At 38.4% G+C, this 19278-nt stretch overlaps 1 protein-coding gene across 1 annotated transcript in view; it reads left to right on the forward strand.

Moving 5' to 3' along the window:
- Positions 1–19278, forward strand: part of LOC126095633 (A disintegrin and metalloproteinase with thrombospondin motifs 12-like) — a 318265-nt gene that overhangs the window by 266986 nt on the left and 32001 nt on the right. The window contains exons 15-17 of the mRNA XM_049910397.1: positions 957–1222; positions 8030–8553; positions 8664–8870. Of these exons, the coding sequence (XP_049766354.1) occupies positions 957–1222; positions 8030–8553; positions 8664–8870 (997 nt within the window). The remainder of the gene's footprint in view (positions 1–956; positions 1223–8029; positions 8554–8663; positions 8871–19278) is intronic.

Raw genomic sequence — 19278 nt, forward strand, 5'->3', positions numbered from 1 at the left:
GACCATCATTGGCATCAAGGCAGACGCGACTCTCATCGCTGAAGACGACACATCTCCATTCGTCCCTCCATTCACGCCTGTCGCGACACCACTGGAGGCGGGCTGCACGATGTTGGGGCGTGAGCAGAAGATGGCCTAACGGTGTGCGGGACCGTAGCCCAGCTTCATGGAGACGGTTGCGAATGGTCCTCGCCGATACCCCAGGAGCAACAGTGTCCCTAATTTGCTGGGAAGTGGCGGTGCGGTCCCCTATGGCACTGCGTAGGATCCTACGGTCTTGGCGTGCATCTGTGCGTCGCTGCGGTCCGGTCCCAGGTCGACGGGCACGTGCACCTTCCGCCGACCACTGGCGACAACATCGATGTACTGTGGAGACCTCACGCCCCACGTGTTGAGCAATTCGGCGGTACGTCCACCCGGCCTCCCGCATGCCCACTATACGCCCTCGCTCAAAGTCCGTCAACTGCACATACGGTTCACGTCCACGCTGTCGCGGCATGCTACCAGTGTTAAAGACTGCGATGGAGCTCCGTATGCCACGGCAAACTGGCTGACACTGACAGCGGCGGTGCACAAATGCTGCGCAGCTAGCGCCATTCGACGGCCAACACCGCGGTTCCTGGTGTGTCCGCTGTGCCGTGCGTGTGATCATTGCTTGTACAGCCCTCTCGCAGTGTCCGGAGCAAGTATGGTGGGTCTGACACACCGGTGTCAATGTGTTCTTTTTTCCATTTCCAGGAGTGTATGTACAGCGTAACACGTGTAGTTTAATACTGATTGTATATCCGTATCTCCATTGTTAAATAAAACACATTCTGAATGTAGTAGTAGATGTTACTGGATACTGAGTATACCAGTTGCTTAATATGTGTAACTGGTGCCAAGAAAATGTATTGTGGGTTAAATTATTCTTTCAAGTATAATGCATTTTTTGAAAGAGCTTTCGACATTTTCAGGTATTACACCGGCCCCGTTCAACTAGTACCTTTGGGCTGCGATATGAATACACAGTGCCATTGGACAAGTTAGCGATGGTGAAGGAATATGTCTGGGCATACTCAGAATGGTCAGAATGTACAAAAAGTTGTGGTGGTGGAACGCAAACGTCAGTGCCAGAGTGTCGTGAAAAATCTAAAGGTCCAGTTGAAGACTCCATGTGCATTCAGGAGCATAAACCAGCAAATTTAACAAGATCTTGTAATGACCAATTATGCCCAACGAGGTAGGTATTATGCTTGCATTTGCACTATTTAAAAGTTACCTTTTGTAAGTATAAATTAATTCCACATTTAACTCTGAGGTAAATGATTGCTTAACATAAAGGGAAGATTGAAATGTGGTAACAGACATCTGCAGTTAAAACTGACAAGTATATTACTTGATAAATTTGCAACTTATATCATTTCTTTACACTCCTTTATTGCTTGCGTCCTAAAGACCTAAGTTAAGTAGGCATATTTTCAGTGGTTACTCACTTAATGATGATATTGGGCTGTATAAAGCCATCCAGTGAACTGAACAAATTGGCATTGTGGTTAGCATCTGGACTCTATTTCTCAGCAATAACCTGCGTGCCACCTTGTAGTTCTTGGTATTTCATGTTATGAAACATTTCTCCCACTTACTGTTGCATTCACAAATGGTGTTGGGGAAGTACTACTGTTGGTAAGCCTCTGTGTGAGTTCAAACTGCTCTGATTTTTCTGTTCTGGTCATTTTGTGATGTACATTTGGTAGGAAGTAATATGTTGCCATATATTTGGTAAAAAGTAAATATGTTGCTTGACTCTTAGAATTTTGTTATATGCATGTGCCCATTGACACTTCTTGAAAATGAGAAAGAATTGTGTGTTGTTACAAACACTTGGAATGCTTTGTTGCTCCAGTGATCTACATAATTCATCTTGCAGTCTACAAATGGGTTCCTCTAACCCCAGAAACTTCCATGTGCTTGCCTCACGTATTCTGCTACTTGAGTAGTGTAGTGCATGCCAGGCCTATTATCAATGCAGCACATTTCTCCATTGAGGTCAAGAAATGATCTTTACTCAAGCATATGGAGATGAAGTTGGAAATTGTGATCTGTGCTGCCACAGTTTGTATAATTTTGACAGTGTCAGGATGGTATTCATGCTGACATCTCTGACATACTAGAAGTGTTCCAGAATTTAGATGTTCTGTAAGTATACAGCCACATGCGCAGAACTAGTGATCACATAACCACTCGTGAGACATTATTATACAGTTAGTTAACTAACTGATATGGAAGACAGTACCTTTACTTAGCCCCTTTCAGACGAAAGAAGGGAGAAGACACAGATTTTTCTTTTTTGGGAGAGGTGTGTGTGGAAGAGGGGGGAGGAGATATGTAATGAACTTAACTATCTAATTATGAATTAATTTGAATATTAGAAGAATACAACAGCAAAACTGTTTGTTCATTGTTTGCTTTCTAAGGCTGATTTAAGCCCAGTAATTTTACATGGCATTTACACAAGAGTGTGAGGCTGGCAACAGCTCACACACATTAAGCATTTGGTAAGACTATTATTACCCTGTATGGTAAAAATGAAAGAAAAGTACATATGTTATTTATCCATATTATGACTGTGACAAAAGCAACAATGAGTTTGATATTTCTACAGTGTCACAAAGGAAAGGAGACTGCTTACATTATTAAGGATCCATCTGTCATAGCGTCTTACTTGCATTCTGGAGGACGATGGTTCAAACCTGGGTTCAACCATCCTGTTTTAGGTTTCTTTGATTTCCCTAAATCATTTCAGGCAAATGCCAGGACAGTTCCTTTGAAATGGCATGCTGACTACCTTCCCCATCCTTCCATAATCTGATTGGACCTCGCTGTTTGGTCATCTCCCTCATATAAACCAACCAACCAACTAATCAACCTTGGACTGCTTCCTTACTCTTTTAGAAGTTTCATCATAGTTGAACAGCTTAATTTCAGTGAATGAACAGTTTTTGAAAGTTATGCTCTGCTGTTTGTCAGGAACAAATATAACAGAGCTCTTACACAAAATACAACATAGAGAAATGTTTGGAGAAGTGAAAACAAATGTAGATATGTCTGGACTCATTTGTGTCCCACTTTTAATGTGATAATGAGTAACTGAATATATTTGGTAAGAACACAGATTTGTAGTGCAAGTCTCATTTCTTTTGTGCCAGGCCTGACATGAAATTTTCTGGTGAGGATAAGAATATGTCTTTAGTACACCTGCTTATTCACCACCACTGAATTAATTGATTCTGATGAACATTTTTCATCATAAGAACATGGCAATAGGTGTAAAACAAAGCATACACCCATAGATAGACAGATTCCAAATGAAAGTTGTTTGGTTGTCAAGAGGAAAATGTGTGAAGCCATCAATGACTGCTGCAGTAGAATCTTATCAAAAGATATCACACAGAACACAAAGAAATTCTGGTTGTATGTAAATGCTGTCAGTGGCACTGAAGCTAGTGTCTAGACACTCATGGATGACACAGGAACTGAAATGGGGGTTATCAAGGCAATAACAAAAATACTGAACACATTTTTGAAGTTTTCCTTTACTAAGTACTGCTCCAGTCTACTTATCACACCAAGAGATGTAGATATTAGTGTCAGTGGCATTGGGAAACAGCTAAAATCATTAAAATTAAATAAGACTCCAGGACCCGATAAGATCCTTATCAGATTCTATGCTGAATTTGCAGCACCCATTGTAAACATTATGTACTGTATATCCTCTGAACAAAATCAGTGCCCACTGATTGGAAAAAAAACATGGGTGACACTCTTCTAACAGAAGTAATAGGGTAACAAAAGTGATCCACAAAACTACTGCCCAATCTTACTAATGTCCATATATTGTAGGACCCTAGAACAAACACTGGTCAACCTGAGCATTTTGACCACTGACCTACTATTGATACAAACCTGTTCAGGTGATAGCAGCATCACCTGCCAAGGAATGACTGCTAGTCAGACAAATGCACGTTGCTTGTAGTATCAGTGTGTGTGCTGTCTGTATGTCAAATTCAGAAGGTGCGAGATCTATCTGAGTTTGACTGTGGACAAATTGTGATGGCCTGTTGGCTCAGTACGACTTTTCGGGTGTTTGAAGAGTGCTGTGGTGAGTGTCTTGAACATGTGGTGAAACCAAGTCCATACATTGTAGGTTTGGGTGGCTACATCTCATTACAGATGTCAGTTTTATGCTGGGCAGACTGGTAAAACAGGACAGGTGGCACACTATGGTGGAACTAATATCAACTTTAATGCTGAGCAGAGTACAAGTGTGTCTCCACACACAATGCACCGAACACTCCTAATAATGGGCCTTTGCAGCCGATGACCCATGCATGTGCTCGTGTTAACATGACATCAGCAACTATGACTGAAATGGGCACATGGCCATTGGCACTGGACATTGGTGAAGTGTCAGAGTGTTGCATGGTCTGATGAATAATAATGCTTTCTTCCTCATGCCAGTGGGAGGGCGCAGATCCGTTGTCTTCCAGGGGAACAGCTCCTTGACGCCTGTAATGTGGGGCACAGACAAGCTGGTGGAGGCTCCATTATGCCTGTGGAACATTCATGTGGGCATCCATGGGTCCAGTGAAGCTCATGCAAGGCACCATGATGGCCAAGGAGTATGGTACACTGGTTGTAGACCACGTACATCCCTTAATGACAATCATCTTTGCTGACAGCGCTGTCATTTTTCAGCAAGAGAATGTGCCATATCACAAGGCCAGGAGTGTTATGGAGTACCTTGAGAAACACAGTGGCAAGTTCCATTTGATGTGCTGATCCCCCAACTCACCAGATCTGAACCCGATTGAACACATTTAGGATGTGATTGAACATGGTGTCAGAGTTCATCACCCCTTCTCTGGAATTTATGGGAATTAGGTGACTTGTTTGTGCAGATGTGGTGCCAACTTCCTCCAGCAACTTACCAAGGCCTCATTGCTTCTGTGACATAACATGTTGCCACTGTTTTCCTTGCCAAAGGTGGACATACCGACTATTAGGTAGGGTGTCATAGTTTTCTGGCTGATCAGTGCATTCTGAGCCCAAACATAATGAGGTGGCTTGAACAGAATGGCCCTCTCCATATCTATCAACATAGATTCTGAAAACATCTATCATGCAAAAACCAGCTTGCACTTTTCTCATATTAATAGTGGCCTCAAACATTTTGCAGGTGATGAAGCTATCTGTAATGAAATACTGTCCAAAAAAAAATTGCACAAATATCAGTATGGTCTGGATAAGATTTCAAAGTAGTTTAAAGATTAGCAACTTGCTTTAAATGTACATAAATATAAAATTATGCACTTCAAAATCAAAAACAGGTAGCATCATATGACTATAATATAAGTGATTCACAATTAGAATCAGTAAAGTCATGCAAATACCTGTGTGTAACATTTGTGGGGATATGACATGGGACGATCAAGTATGCTCAGTATTAGGGAAGACAGGTGACTTATAAATCACTTGTGTATCCCATCATAGAATATTGCCAAAGTGTGTGGGATGCATATGAAACTGGACTAACAGATGATATTGAACATATACAAAGAAGAACAGCACAAATGGTCACAGGTTTGTTTCCTTCAGAGGAAAGTGTCACTGAAATGTTGAAGGACCTGAACTGGCAGACTCTTGAAGATAGACACAAATTATTCCACACAAATCTTCTTACAAAGTTTCAAGAATGGTTATTAAGTGAAGAATCTACAGACGTTCTTCAGCCCCCCCTAGGTATGACTTTTGTAAGGAGAGTGAAGACAAAATTAGACTACTGGTAATTATAACATGTACAGAGGCATTTAAGCAGTCATTCTTCCCATGATCCATAGATTATTGGAATGGGAATAAACCCTAAAATGTGGTAACATGCTAAGTACTCTCTGCCATGCATATCACAGTGGTTTGCAGACTGTGTATGTAAATGAATTTTGTTACATTTTCCACTCATGTTACTGACATTATTATAGCTTTGGCCTCTAAAGACTTTTATGTTGAGACAACTTTCTTTTACAAATTCTGACTTGCTGAGGCTAAGTGGTAAAAACTGTGTCCTTCCATGCCTAAGAGATAAATATTTCAACAGGTCGAGGAGCTAAAAAAAATTGTACTTTGAAAGTCAGCTGATTAAGGTTTGCTAAATCCAGTGATGAATTTAATGAGATTAATTCCGCCATTTATTTTATTACACTTATTGGCTCCAGTAGTAGCAATAATTCTTCACTCACATCTCTCGATAGATATGAGGTATTATCAAAAAGAAACAGGAATTTTTATTTTTCTAAAAGAATCTTTATTTATTCATCAACATCAACTTTGTCCCCTTCAGAGTATTACCCACCAGATATAAAAGACTTGTGCCAGGACTTTTTCCTAATCTTGGAAATACTTGTGGAACACACTTCACATTATGATGTTCAGTTCCTTCAGCGATTCTATGTTTATCTCATGAACGGTCGTAAAACCATGTCCTTTCATGGTTCGCTTCAGCTTTAGGAATAGAAAGAAGTTGCAGGGTGCCATGTTTGGCAAATATGGTGGCTGAGGCAACATAACAGTTTTGTTGTTTGCCAAAAAATTGTGAATAATTGTTGAGGTGTGAGCAGGAGCATTGTTATGATGTGATTTCCATGAGTGGTCGTGCCACAGTTCTTGTCATTTTCCTTGGATTGCTTCATTCAAATGGTGCATAGCTTCCATGTAGTATTCCTAATTGACCATACAATCAGAAGGAAGGAACTCTTGATGCACTGTCCCATTGTAATCACAGAAAACAGTGAGAACAACCTTCACATGTGATCAAACTTTTTGATTTTTTTTTTATCTCGGCTCCTCAGGTAGCTTCCTTTGGAATGATTGGGTTTTCTTTTCATTGTCATACCTATCTACCTTTTCATCACCTGGTTTACCTTCTTCTTGACCCCCTTTGAAACAGTTATACCACTTGTAAACTCTTGTCTTACTCACAACAGATTTTCCAAAATCCACAGTTAACATGTCTGTGGTGTTGCCCTTTATTCCATTTTTCAAGCAAATTTAATGAAAATTTTTTGATCCATATTTTTAGAAAGTAAAAATTTGCCAAGCACTGAAACCATATTACATTTTTGACTGTCAACAGTAAACTAAGTATTGAAAACAGTGGAAAATGCAAACATACATCATGAACATATTTACCAACAAGATAAAAAAAATTGAAAATTGGATATATGAGACCTGTGAAATTAAAAATTTCCCATTACTTTTTTATCACACCTCATACAAAGAATGTACAGTACATGCTTGTGTTCAGATGAGAAAAGAAAAAAATTGAAAAATAATTCTAGAAGTTAAAGATAATTACAATTTTGCAGAAAACCAACAGCTTCACCACCTCCATGTGAAGCAAGACAGCATTCTGACAAAAATTTAACTTCTACTTTATGCTGTAGTACTTCTCACCAGTATTGTTCTTCTCTTTCAACCTCTTTGAAAAGTTCAGAATCAATACACTCACCCTTCTGATTCAGAATTGACAATACAACCATATTTTTCTTGGGTACCATACTGTCTTTATTTCTGATTAGACAAACATTTCAATTTTTGCTGTTGTTAAAATCTTCTTTGATTAAGCTTTAAAAATACTACACAATCCTACACACACAATCCTAAATAGTATTATTATTATCAGCTGAAAACTGCCCAGAAAATTGGGCAGTGACACTGTGAGTCCTCCAACAGCGCAGGGCCCATAGCATGCGGTGCATATCCTAACCACCTCATGGTACCAGGTTTTTACTTCTTTCAATCCTACTATATAGTTAGGCTTCCATACAAATAAGATATTCATAATAATGACAATTTGATAAACAAGTTTTTCATTTTCATGTTCTACAATAAACGTGAGGTGAAAGTGATAAATGTGTAAAATATCTGTATATAAAACAAAAGTGTAACATTATTTGCACTACTTAAAGTGTCTTTCAATTATTTTCTTGACCAGATGGTGGACTGGACCTTGGCATGCCTGCTCTGTATCATGTGGTGAAGGTGGAATTCATAAGCGGCTAGTCTTCTGTGTAGAAGAGAAAATTCCAGGAGATGCAAACAGTCGAGATCAACGTAGGCCAGATTCTGACTGTGCACACCTCACTCGTCCACACAATCAGGAATCTTGTCCACAGATGCCACCCTGCATCGTAAAAGTGCAGCAGAGTATCACATCATCACAAAATTCCAGTATGCACAATGGTCCAAAACGAAATGGTACCAGGGGACGGAGGCCGTATTATGTTGGTGGCAGACGTCGGCCATCAGTGCCCAGCCCAAGAAATAATAATAATGATATGCGACGAAGAGGGTGGGCTGTCGGGGCCTGGAGTGAGTGTTCTGTAACTTGTGGTATTGGTATCCATCGAAGGAAAGTTGTCTGCGGCCATCCAAGGGGAAAATGTGACCCAAAACAGAAACCTTATGAGACGAAATCGTGCAATATGAATGCTTTCTGCCACCTTCACTGGATTACAGGTAATTAACTGTAATAGCTAAGATTCTTCCAGTTACATGAGCCACTTGAAACTAGATTTAAATTATTCATATTATAATATGACTCACCAGAAATTTTTATTATTTTTAAGGCCCTTGGAGTCAATGCAGCAAAACATGTGGACGAGGACCGTCATACAAGAGAAGAGAAGTTCGCTGTGTGGATAAAAACACCAACAGACCAGCAGAAGGTTGTTTCCCAGTCAACAGGCCCCTTAGGAGGGAAGTCTGTCATCCACTGCCTCCTTGCCCAACCACCTCTCTTCATCCACCAAACACAACACCTGGCAGGCACAGAAGTAAGTAATAGCTGCTACTTTTAATATTCATTTTCTAGTTAGAAAAACATTATGTTGGAACAGTAAGAGAACTTTCAGGCACAGGATAAACACTTAATTGATACCTATTCAAAGTTTTTCTCATTTATAGTTTAAGTATATTTGAAGTGACAGAAAACATGCCCCCATTTAAGGATGATAAAACTGCTACTGACTATGTAAAATAAATGTACTGATCATCTGATTAAGACTCTCAGTATTGAGCCCATGTTCCTTTTAGAAGAACATTGGCTCACTAAGTAAATGTGGCATTGAAGTCACATAAAGTTGAGACAGATGAATGTTAGAGAGCTGTAATGTTCGATGACAGACTTCAATCTTTAATTAATAGAATTTGTAGTAGTTTTGGAAGGTTAAAGAGTATATTGTTAGAGTTGCCAAACAAAGTGTAATAATCTGATGACAATATTGTTTCCTAATTAGATGAGTCATGTGATTTTGAATATACACATGTAAGTGTTTCCAGCTACGTATTATTCACATATAAACAAGTTCAGTACTCCACGTTACCTTTTTCTAAATATTTGTACAGGGATTATTTTCCTTCTCGGCTTTATTTACCAGTAAAGCTGAGGGGAGAGGGTTCTGGTTGGCATATTGTATAATAGTGTTGAAGAATATTTACTTTTTTCAGTATATTCCTTATTTAAATTTTTTTCCTTGTTCTGGAAGTAATTATCCACTGTGTTATATAACCATGACTTTTCATTACAAGATCATACAAACTTTCAGTATGGCTATCAGATTACACAAAATGCTTTGCAGATATTTTACAAACCATTTTGGTGATATGCATTGTTGAAAAATATTCCTCATCGAAGAATTAACATTAATTATCCTGAGGCTTTTCTTCAGAAGCCCTGCAATGTTGGTTGCTCCATGATAAACATGCTATGACATAAAGTTACCTGCTGGTGAACCACAAACACTGCACACTGCCCAACACAAAACATATATTTGTACTACCATATAAGATTTTATGCAAAAATGTGGTTGTACACATAATTTAAAGAACATTATCAAACATAACATTAAAAAACAATGCCTTCACTCATTTGTAGACAACAAGGATACAGAAAACTTCACGCTCTGACTATTGATGGAAAATCCCAAATTTAGCTACACAAAAATTCTGTTTGGTTCCAAGAGAAATGATGCAAGAAGACCAGCAGAGAGAACAAAAGATATAATGGATGTTATAGACATGAGAACAATACTCTCAGTCATGAAAAAAGAGGTAACAAACACTAAAAGAGATTGTTTATAGCAGTTCCTGGATGATTTAGGTCACAAGAAGGAAGTTACAAATGAGATAACATCAATATCTGCTACAGCTGCAGATAGCCTAGTTTATAGCATTCTACTTAAAATAGGTAAGGGAATGTTGCAAGAACTCTTTAAAAACAAGGTTAGTTATCTGAACTCTTAAGTACAATAAAATGCTTAAAGATGAAAAGTTCTGGCTCTCATAATTTCATTACTTCTCTATCAACTCTGAGAAACAGAAATCCAATCAGTCTTGGACATTACCATAATATTTTTGATTCTAAAGCTTAAAGCCAGATAATCTACCCATGACATGAAAAGTCTCTATCACATTTCATTGACAAGTGACAAGTATTGTGGATAAAACAATAAGAATAATGCTAGATAATGGAATAAATCTTTTTCTTGAGAACAAAGGAATTTTATAAAAGAAAGAAGCAAGTTTTCAGGATATAAAAAAATTTTGCATTTCACTGAACATTTTAAGAATGTGATGAAAAGGTGAGTGGTATTTAGTTTAAGTTTAATAAGAATCTGAACTATCTAGGGAAGCACATAGACCTATAAATGAGCTGGAAAGGGTACACAGCAAATGCAGCTAACACAGCGAAGAGCACTTGAAGCACAGGAGTTGCTCAGTTTCTGTTGCTGTACATAACTGAAGTACTTATGTCAGGTGATGTACAGAGTGATTATAATGAGAGGTCCAGTTTCAAAATGTTGTAAAAAAAATTGCTCAAAAGGATGTCAAATATGAACAGAACCCAGTCTCGGTAGTGCCACATCGGAAGAGAAAAATTGGTTTTTAATTGACCTGAGATCAAAAACCATATAAAAAGAAATAGTGAAATCAGTTTTTTAATTTTTTGAGACTGGTGCAAGACGTGTTCAGTATACTGCCCACTGTTTTCTGCCACATGTTGAAATCGAGAAACAGCATTTGCAACAATAAATTGGAGTGTTTCAGGAGTCATGTTCAGAATGTGTTGCACAGTGTGTGTATTCCATTAAACTATGTTTGCAATAGGAATGCTGGACACAGCATCTTTTTGATAATGCCATAGCCAAAAATTACACAGATTAAGATGAGGTGATTAGACCACTAGGCTTAGGGAAATTATGGCTGATAATTCTAGCATTTCCAAAATGCCTCTGCAGTAGCTGCTTCCCAGGCTGCGCAATGTGTGGAGGAGACCCATCTTACATAAAAATGATTCTACCCATACATCCACACTGTTGAATGGTTGGAATGATGATGGTGTGCAACGGCTCTCATAGCATTTGTCAGTGATAGTGCAAGTAACAGGACTTGCAGGACCCATCTCCTAAAAAATATGGCCATACAATAAACAATGCCATCAACCTGAAACACACAGTTCCCTTTCCAGAATGAAGTGGTACCAGTTGATGTGCGAGTGGATTTTCAGTTGCTAGTATTCTGCAATTCTGTGGATTGACATGTTCTTGGAGGTGGAAATGGGCTCTGACTGTCCTCAGAATGTTCCATGACCATTCATTGCCCACGTCCATGTGAGCAAGAAGTTCTAGAACAAATATTTGTCTTACTGGCTGGTCAGCATGTAGCAACTCCTGAACATGGTTAATTTTGTTCTATGGCCATGCAGGATGTATCGTAGAATTGCATGCACCATACTCACAGGTATGTCTCACGCTACGGTGGTTCACCATGCACTGCATGTTTGCACACCACTTCTTAACCCCTCCTGTAATATAGTGGCCATATCTTGCTGATGTTGCATCAATCGTCTTCCTCCTTCTACCACACTGCATTTCAAAATATGTTGTCTTTTTGATTTTCATATCATTTACTCCAGACCCTTTACAGACATCGAACCAGTGACTTTTTTTATACCCTTGAGTGTCTGGAACTTCTCCAGAGCTAATGGCACACCATCACCATTCTTGTAAAACAGCTTTACCAGCAGTGTGTGAGCCTGCATTGTGACAGTCACAACGAGTGTGTCAGATGAAAACTGAGGAACAGCTGTGTGCCCCACGTCTTTTATTCTGCCATTTAGAGCGTCACCTAGTGGTAGGTTTTTTGTTATTTTCTTTCTTTTTTCGCTGTAACATTTTCTCCTTGTTTGATAATATTCCTTTCATATTTATTGTCATTTTAAGCAGTGCTTTTTTTTTTTTTTTTTTGTTTTACAACATTTTGAAACTGGAACTTTAATTATAATCACCCTGTATATCCATTAAAGTTGGTCCTACAATCAACCTATGCACATGGTTACTAGAGCAATTGAAGCAACACTATTTTCTGCCTTTTGGGTCTTTATAAATACTGCCTGAAAATTTTTTATCAAATTTTGTATAATAAGGAAAATTTGTCAAATTGCCATCAGAGATCCATTGATTACCTCATGACATGTGCGACTACTCTTTTTTTTCCTCATTTGTTAATTAGCAAAAAAATGCAACATTATAAGGCATCATCAAATGGGACATTGTGTTGGAAAGCCAAAACAATTATTTTTCTCAAATGTTAAGAGAATTAAATAAATTAAAGTCCATACAGAACTACCTGATCTTCCTGAACTGTGTGTTTACATTGTTTCATCACTCTGTAGGACTAATTGCACTTCTCCTTATCAAATACATCCCAAACAATGTAGCTATGTGCAACATTAAAATTTTTGATTCATTCAGGTGAATTACAAGAACCACTTCCAAAGCCACCTTGACTCAAGGGTGCCACATTATGTTACTCCTCTGCGGATTATGAAAGATTAACTGCATTTGACCTTCATCATAGTAGAATACTCATCGAGGTGTCTTAAAACACATTATTTCTCTGGAGTTGCTATGGAGAATGTCCATAAACACTTTTCTTCCATAAACAGTAAATATTGCACAAGGATAGTCACAGTAACAACTGGGAACACCAAAGTCCATGTCAGTTTGTTATCAATAGGATACTGGCAGTGCTGAAGAAGGTAAAAGAAAATGCTTACTACAAAAGTCAATGTTAGCAGTCTATCTTGGGAGAATTAAAACATGTACCAGTAGATGTAGTGAAGCATTGTAGTTGATCATAGTGCTGCAGTGAGAAAATTGAGAAGCCCACCAGATGATGAACTGCCTGAGCAGTCCAGAACATCAACTTACAAGCCATTTCTTGACTAAAGCATGGCACAGGGGGTAGGATGCTACCATGCTCTATCACATGAGGTACTTGTTCCTTTGAAGAAGTACTGGTATGAATATGAACATGAGTACAACCTGTGTTGATATTGTGCTATCTACTTCCATGTGGCTAGCTGGAGGGATTCACAAGTCAGCTATAGTGTTATCCTGTGGCAGAGATCCCAAATTATTCCCTGATAAAGAGGAACAGTACATATTAAATTGACCTTGTCAGAGCCAAAGGCATTAAGTGCTGGGGATCAGAGTTTACTTATTAAGAATCCTAATTTCTGTTAAAGTGTGCTCTGTTGGTTCCTCCATCTCAAAGTTGTATGTAATTTCTTAAAGCAGCAGGAATTGTGGTTCTTCAGCAATGGAAGAAATTTCTTCCTCAGTTAAGGAGGTTCCCAGTTTTGGAGCAAGTGGCATGGATATGCCTTCTGCATACAGACTAAAAGTAGTGGATGAGTGAATCTCATGGCTGCATCCACTGTCCTCTTCTTCCAGGAATGGGTACAATGGCTGCTGTTGCCATTACATTCATTGTTCTTGTTGCTGTAAATAGAATTATTGCTGACATAGTTTGCATCAAAAGAACCACTGTTTTTATTCTCATGTTAGCTATCGTTATTCTTCTTTTGCTGTCAACTCTTGATGTCACAGGCTTAGTGATTTTACTGTTTGATGAGAGGCCCCAATTTGGTATGAGATTGTACATCATGCATCCTTGTTATTCTGTCACTTTTACTGGGATTCAGCCAAGTCTCTTGTCAAAAGTGTGCCTATTTCATATTCGCACCGGCAGTCCTCCTCACCTTAATTGATTCATTGGATGCATGATGGCAACTGTGTGTCTAATAAACTTTGCTAACAGTTAATCTTTGCTGAAAGTACCTAAACAGTTCATTTGTTTTGTTGGTTTCTTGAATTTCTGAATATGAGGGTCTTTCAATAAATAATGCTCCAAATTTTTCTCACAGCCATTTTAAGATATGTAAGGAAAATGTCAACTTAAGTATTTCAAATGTGATGTTTCTTCTGCTCGTGTGAAGTTTCGAACAATTCTGACTTATAGCAGTATCACAGTGAACCATCAAAATAGTATCTATGCAAGACACTCATTACAAGCAAAGTGGTTTTATTGAATTGTTGGTTGTGGAAAAAGAAACCATGGTGAACATTCATAAACATTTGTATGCAGTGTATGGTAAGATGCAGTTGTAGGAGCACTGTTGGTCAAAGGGTAGAGAGAGAGAGAGAGAGAGAGAGAGAGAGCGCATCTGGAAGTGCAGAAACTAAGCTCCATGACTGGCCGCAATTGGGATGTCCTGTCACAGCCTCATCCATTGCATAGCACATACCTGGTGCCCTAGAACTAGATCCCTTTGGGACACTTAAGAATCTCTATGTACCACACACTTTGAAGATGATGGGATGCTCTGAAAATATGACTACAAGCACAGGGCAAGCATGTTGATTGATATTATCACCAAATTCTAACTTAAGAATAAATAAATTTGAGAAAAAAATTGTGTTGCCTTTTTGTATTGTTCCTTTTACGTTCTGTGCCTAGCCTAGATATTTCACTTCTCTCTGCAGGTCTTCTTCCTAGTGTAAAGTACAACTTTTTTTGGGTCACCTAAAAGTTGCTGCTTATTATTCCCTGAGATTATGTTGTCAGAAACTGCAATGTGGGATAGACAATATGATATTTGATAGAGAGCATTGGCAGATGGTAGATGTACGCAATGCCATATAATAATTGTTGATACTGAAAAAAAAAACAAGTGATGTATTGACATTTATAGAGTGTCTTAGAAACAATCCAATTTTTCTTGTTCTTGTTCCTCCAGTGAAAGTGGGGTGCAGCAAGCTTGAAAAATTCTAGAAGATGAAAATTGTTTGAATCTTATGGGCTGCATTTGGGGTATTTGAAATTGTTGCTGCAATACACTGATTAACCTCTATGAAATTTTGATAGCTTGAGCAAATTGTCCTAGTGAAGGTTTTGCTAGTTTCAATGATTTTTGCTCAAATTTTTCACCTGGTGTACATCAAAACATGACAGCTATGATTATTGAGTCTACATACAGTTTTGCAGCATCCAGTTTACTGTACAAGCTTGCACTTTCTGATTAATCCTCTCGAATTTGCTGTCTGTACCATATCAGGGCATCAGAGATTTATATGACACTACTTGTATTTGAGTCTTTTAGAGACTGTCTGGTATTTTCGTCTCATAGTGGTCACTGAATAACTTGTATACAAGGGTGTGCTAAAAAGTAAAGCCTCTGGCTTTCATGTATGAAAACTCTTAAATATTTAATAATAAAACAGACTTTATTAACATTTTACATCTTTATTCTTTGTATCTACATATTTATTTCTCAACTATTATTAAAAGGATAGATTGCTACTCAGTGTAAAGAGATGGGTTGAGTTGCAGACAGGCACAATAAAAAATCTGTAGTCTGGCTAGTCCAGCTAGAGATAGTGTTCATGTGTGCATGAGGTATCCCTGCTTATGTGAATGAGTGTGGGTTTTCCTTTCTTTTTGAAGAAGGCTTTGGCCAAAAGCTTAGTGTGTAACAGTCTTTTCAATGTGCCTTTCTACAACTTAGCGTGTCTTCTTTACAGTAAGTAGCAGTCTATCATAATTGTTGATATTCCAACCTGGACTCTATTGTTTTATTTATCTCAAGATAATCATCCTGGTAACGAACACATTTTTTGCAACAAGAGACCAGTTTGTTCCCACTGTCACTGTAGAACATTTGTCTTTGTTGATGGAGCCACAACTTCAACTCTGTTTGCACTGTTTCACTATAAAAGTGAGGTCCTCGAAGGTGTTCCTTAGTTTTTGCAGATGTATGAAAATCAAATGGAACTGTATGGAGGATAATCAGTGACAGTGAACCTGAAGTGTCTGATTGTTGCAGATGTCACAGCACTCATGTGTTGTGGCACTGTCATGCTGAAGGAGATGGTGTTCCATATGTGGATGAACTCTTCAAATTCATGCTTTCTGTTTTCCGAGGGTCTCGCAGTACATTGCAGAGCTTATGGTGGTGCCTCTGTTGCAATGTTGTTAAAATATGCCACCCTCACCTGAGAGCTGTGTTGTGTTAGCAAAAACACTGTGTTACTAGAGGAGGCCGAAATGCATGCGTTTTAGCTCACACAGGCTGGCGTGAGGATGGAAGGACTATACTGACATGAATTCTGGGACATGACAAGGAATTAGAACTCAGAAAGCAGACATAATTAGTTTGATACTTAACTTTAATCCATTAATGATGACGTCGCTCTTGATGGTACATGATTCACAATATCAATATCAATAGTAACTGAATATGGCACCTTGCTAAGCCGTAGCAAATGACGTAGCTGAAGGCTATGCTAAACTGTCGTCTCTGCAAATAAGAGCGTATGTAGACAGTGAACCATTGCTAGCAAAGTCGGCTGTACAACTGGGGTGAGTTCTAGGTAGTCTCTCTAGACTAGACCTGCTGTGTGGCGGCGCTCGGTCTGCAATCACTGATAGTGGCGACACACGGGTCTGACATATACTAACGGACCGCGGCCGATTTAAAGGCTACCATCTAGCAAGTGTGGTGTCTGGCGGTGACACCACAAGCTGTGTCTATGTTATCCACTGGGTTACTTCATTTGCTGTGTGTGGTCATCCACTCTGAGCTCTGTCACACTCATTGATTTTAGCATGGCCATTTCCTTCATTACAAGCATGAACAACCCAACATCACACGTTAATGATGTTTATATAATCATCACCACACACAACTTTCATTCTTCTGTGTATTTCAATTGGGGCTCATTTTTTGCGATGGAGAAACTCAATTGCAGCAAGCTGTTTCTCATGCAACAACATAGTTATTCTACATACTGCCTTGTTAAATGTACCGTTCAGAGCACTCTAGTGTCAGAGGGTTACAACTTGCTTCAGTGAAGCAGAAAAGTCGATTGAGTAATATGCATGACATGTAATACCTGAACTGAAATTGAGAACAGAATAAAAAATTCAGAGGCATTTACTTTTTAGCATACCCTTGTAATTCTGTAAATAGTAAGATTAGGGGATCAGGTGCCAAAGACTGTTTATTAAGAAAACAAATCAGTTCAGGCTTGGCTTGTGTGATAAAGAATGTTTGCTAATGGTACCTTGAATGCTGCAAAGTGATGGTTGAGTTATTAGCAATATTATGGCCATTCTTTTGTATTATTATTGAATGAGTGAAATGGTGGTGTCGGTGAGTGAAATGGTGGAGTCATTAGTGATGGTGCCATGATCACTTGCCACTGAGTTGTTTGTTGCCTAGGTGCTGTCAAACAGTTTGGCAACAGCTCACTTTAATATTGTAGACATGCATCTTCTCCAGCCATATCTTCATAAATTGTGTCTTGATTAATGTGAATTTTTGGTAGTTGATTTCAACAAACAGTGAGTACAGTACAATGACACTGTTGGGGTCTTTTTTTTCCCACCAGGTTTTTGTCAATTCTATATGGTCTGTTCCAAAAATGTTAGTAGAAATTCCATACAGCACACCTAAAGTCATTATCCGTGTGAGCAGTCCATCCTGAGAGGATCCTAAAAGGTTGAGGTAAACACAATAAAGAATTTCAGTACATTATGCCATGGCAAGGAGACATGTGGTGAGCATGACAAGAGATGATAAACTGCCCGGGACAACCACTGTATTCCATTACATACTGATCAACAGCCAAAAGTGCAGCACACAGGGCAGGCTACAGTACTCTGTCACATGAACATGTTGCTCATTTGGAGTGCTACTTGTATGGATAATGGCAACTCTGTTGATATGGTACTGTTTGTTTTAGTGTGGGTAGTTGGAGGGATTCCTGAGTGAGTCACAATGTTTTCCAACGATCAAGATATCTAATACAATATGTACAAAAAGATGCTTGTAATTAAACTTTCTCAGTTATTATGTGCTGCTGGAATTTCTTACATAAAATAGAAAATTACATACATATGAATACAGTTTTGTTCATACCAAACAATCATTCCATGCACTCCCCATCACATATGCTCTCAAGGGAATTATAGCTAACTTCAGATTCTATCTGCAGTTGATGATGAATTCACTACAGGTTATCAGTGCATCATGATTGCAAATTTGTGTCACAGAGTTTCACTACTGGTGGCAAACAGACCATAACTTCATACAATTACTGAAGTACCATTTCTTATGAAATATGGTTGAATATAATATTTAAAAAAATCAATAGTGTGTACATAAAAAATTGTGTGAGACATCACAAGAGGGAAACTGATGGAAACTAATAAGCATTCTCAAGGAAGATGTGAATCCACTTGCATTTGATGATACATAAGAGAAAATATGCAGAGTGAGTGAGGAGAATAATAAAATGTAAGAAAATAGTAACTGAACTATTTTGCTAAAAAAAAATTATTTTCTGCAGCAATAATAATTGTAAATTGTGTGACTTGATGGAAAAATAACTGTACTTCCTACATATTTTATATTAAAAAAATAGTGCTGAATGCGATAATGTGCGTGTACTAAATACAAGTAGAATAACTTGGATATACTTTATTTTTAAAACAATTTCCTGCATAATGGTAATTGCTCCCCTTATATGGTTCCACTTCACTGTGAAATGAACTAACATGTGTAGAAAGGCAGAACTCATTAGAAGATGAAGTTGGTGTCTAGCTGGCTGAAGACAGTTGTAAGTGATGGAAAGATACTGCCAGCTGAACTACTGACTTGTTAGTTTGACACTACTTGGTAGAGACTGAGTTTAAAGAACTTGACTGCATGGGCTGGAGTACCCTTCCAACAATAATTAAAACGGTTCAGTCAAAGATAATAAACCAAAATAAGTCTTGTTTCCTTCTCTGAGAATTAAAGGATAATATTGAATTTAAGAGATAGGGTCATTGTGT

Source organism: Schistocerca cancellata, chromosome 8 (genome assembly GCF_023864275.1).
Source record: "Schistocerca cancellata isolate TAMUIC-IGC-003103 chromosome 8, iqSchCanc2.1, whole genome shotgun sequence".
NCBI classification, from domain to species: Eukaryota; Metazoa; Arthropoda; class Insecta; order Orthoptera; family Acrididae; genus Schistocerca; species Schistocerca cancellata.